Here is a 3,485-nt window from a genome sequence, read left to right as displayed (position 1 = left end):
CAGTTGTTTGCACCTTTAGAGGCATGAAGGTAAAATCTCTTTATTGAAAAGTTCCAATTTTTCGTTCAAATAATATATCTTAGCTTGTTGTTATGCTCATTAATGAAGCCATGGCGGACCATTTACATTCTTGTCTCCATCTTTTGTTGCAGCATGATCAAAAGAAAAATCTTACCTTGTCTCAGCTTCATTGATTGTAACCTTCAGATTCCTGACATTGCTAGCTGTGTTGTGCTGTGCTATCACTCCGACTCTTGTTTTTGTGTCACCTTGTTTTCGCTCATCTACGCAAATTTGTCTCCTGTGATTTAAAGTTTCCAGTGTCCTTGTTTGAGGCGTTTTCAAAATTTACTAGTTTAGTCATGTGACTATTTTTGCTATAGTGCTTTTGAGGCTCTCTTTTTGTTAATACATGCATGCACTAGTTCCCTATAATAATAAGGTTAAAGAAAAAAGCAGCTTTTACTGATGGGTTATTTCTTGTATGTACTATTTACTGAACAATCACGTCATTTCCTGATCTATCTCATGTTTGTCAACACCTGTTTTTGTGACTGTAAAATTATTGCTTCCACCCCCTCTCTACTGTGAGCTAAATATTGTGCACAACTTGTTTGCAGAAACGTCAGGGAGACCACACCTTGTAGTCTTATAAGGGATTCAGAAACAATAGCAACCCCTGGGTCGACCACCAGAAGATCCAATTCTAACAACAGTCGCCGGGGAATTCAGAACGCGGTGAACCGTAACATCCCAACCTCATATGAGATGGAGGAGTTCTTCGCTTGTGCTGAGAGACTCCAACAAAGAATATTCACCGACAAGTAAAAAAAATTTCCCCCCCAAACTTCTCTCTCAACTGTTCTCCATTACTTTGATTTCAACAAGTTTACCCTGATCTTTGTGTCATTATTTGATTCAGGTACAACTTTGATCCTGTGAACGACTGCCCCCTCCCTGGGCGATATGAGTGGGTGAAAGTGGAGTAATATGATGATCTTTGCCCGAGCTTTTCGAAGGAGGGGAAAGACTGATGGCAATGTATGTAGCGTAGTATGATCTGTAACCACACAATGAACTGATGAGTTACACCTAGAAGCGAAGAAGAATAGTAGTATTAACCCATAAAAATTCAGTGTAATCTCTAACAGATCATTTTAGGGGGGGTTTAGATGGGTAGATAGGGGTCAATTATTAACTTGTTCGTCAATTTTTGGTGATGTAATTCTAGTTTAGGGGGGGTACCATTATGTACGAGTAGTTGATGTATTATGGATGTATTCTGATCAGGGTTGGACCTGATTTTACGCAGCTTGTCTATATCTCTTTCTGGTCTAACCGAACCGCGTCCGTTCAATAAATGTAGCCCCTGTTCAACTTCAGAGCTTTCGACTTCCAATTCAATTTGGGTTTATGTGGGCCATGAACTTTTGTAGCGTCTGAGCCTCTCTTTTCCGCCAGTGCTCATCCAATTTGTTGTGTCGGCAACTTTTTACAGGGTTGGTATGGTTTTGCTTTTTTAGCCGAAGCTTACGATTGGTGCCTCGCTGTGTGATTTTATGGATCTTATCCACTGCTTTCCAGTGTGTTCACTTTTTTCTTTTTTCTTTTTTTACAGAGCTGCATGTTTTGTTCTAATTTAGCTGATAAAGGCTCTGGTGTTCATCAGGATGTGTAGAAATACGATAATTTGTCTTTTTTTTTTTAATTCCCGGTGACCTGGAACGTGTACATCATCGCCATATGACAAGAATCCCACTTGATAACCTGGCAAACCATGCATCAGAAGTTTTCCACTAGGGCCCGTTTGGTTGCAAAAGGGAAAGGCTGAAAGCCTGGCTAAGCTTTTGTCAGGTTTTCAGCCTTGTTATTATGCAACCAAACGCGGCCTAGGAAAGAAAAACAAATCATTAAGCAGAAGTTAGAGCAAAGCTCAGGGGAGCACCCTGAGACCTAAAAATTGGCAGATCATGTGTAAAGGATTAGCTTCCAATTTTAATTTGTATATGATATATAAAGAATTTGCCAGCATAACAATTTACGAACTCAAAAGGCAGCTCCTCAGTTTGGCAGCGAATTCGATAAAATACCAAGATTTTGTCTGTACTTCCTGCAGCTTCAGTGAGAGTTTCGAGTTCCCCTGTGTCAGCTGGTCCCTAGGGGTGAGCACGGTTCGGTTCGGGTCGGTTTTTACCAAAATTTGAACAACCGAACCGAACCACCTATAATTCAAAACCGAACCGAACCGTTGCAAATCGGTTCGGTACGGTTCGGTTCGGTTTGTTCGGTTCTAACTTTCATCAAGTATAACAATCATAGGCATAAATATTGCTTGTCCCAAGGGATAATTTGTATATATTTGTTTTCATATGCGCCCAAATGCAAATCATTTGAGCCATGGCTAAGAACTCCTATCGCTCGTCATCGATGGGGATGTCACGCTTACGGGAGGGGGAGAGGGAGAGGGGCATTTCGGGAAGAGGAGGGGAGAGTAAGGGGTCTTGGAAGAAGAGAGAGAGCAAGAGAGAGGGATTGAGGCCGAGTGAAATGGGAAATTGGGAATGAGTAGCGGCGGTTGGGATTTGGGAATGAGAGGAAATGAAGTTAGGGTTGAGGGTTTGGGGCGGGTCGGGTAAACGCGAACGAGTTTGAAAGTTTTGGAAATATATTCGGTCGGTTCGGGTCGGTTCGGTTTGAAAAGTTGTCAACCCGACCCAAACCGCCTTACTCTTAAAACCGCTTTTTTCGGGTCGGTTCGGGTCGGTTCGGTCGGTTTTTTCGGTTTGAACCGAACCATGCTCAGCCCTACTGGTCCCCTTGGAATAACTACGCAAATTTCTAATCCCAGCCTGTTATTTTTCCACTGAAATCTAGTAAGGGGGTGTTTGTTTCAAATCTTATAATTTTAGGATATGGATTTTACCGTGAGATTTGAAATCCACAAATGCTTTGTTATAAGTTAGGATTTTCTAAAATGTTGTTTGTTTCATTAATATTTTAGGATTTTGAATATTATAATTTGTAATATTTTGTTTGTTTCAAGCTCAAATTGTAGCATTACCAAATGCCAAAATTTTGTAATATGATGAATATGCTATATTGGTGGAGGTGACCTCCCAAAAAAAGACAAAATTGGGATTTGTCAGAAATGGAGCATCATAGAAATGGAACACTTGCAACCTTTTTGGTACATGTTTATGCCGTTGCCGAGAAAATGGAGCATCATAGAAATGGAGCATCCTAATCCACCCGTTCTTCATGATATGTGCTATCCCATTAGGAATGCAATCCCCTCATGCATTAGGCTTCCTGAAACAAATGGAATAAGTTTTGAGCTTAGACCGCAATACATAAACATGCTTCCCAAATTCCTTGGTAATGAAACAGAAGACGCATATATTTTTATTTCGGAATTTGAGGAAGTGTGTATTATGATTAAAATAAGAGAATTAAATGAAGATGCGGTTAAGCTTAGATTTATTCCA

General features: G+C 40.4%; 1 protein-coding gene across 1 annotated transcript in view; it reads left to right on the top strand.

The window, feature by feature from the left end:
• Positions 1–1,382, top strand: part of LOC109836290 (cyclin-dependent kinase inhibitor 4-like) — a 2,850-nt gene extending 1,468 nt beyond the window's left edge. The window contains exons 3-4 of the mRNA XM_020404150.1: positions 621–824; positions 923–1,382. Coding sequence (XP_020259739.1) covers positions 621–824; positions 923–989 — 271 coding nt within the window. The 3' untranslated portion in view covers positions 990–1,382. The remainder of the gene's footprint in view (positions 1–620; positions 825–922) is intronic.

Source organism: Asparagus officinalis, chromosome 4, assembly GCF_001876935.1.
Source record: "Asparagus officinalis chromosome 4, Aspof.V1, whole genome shotgun sequence".
Taxonomy (NCBI): Eukaryota; Viridiplantae; Streptophyta; class Magnoliopsida; order Asparagales; family Asparagaceae; genus Asparagus; species Asparagus officinalis.
This window is presented reverse-complemented; position numbering and strand designations above follow the sequence as displayed.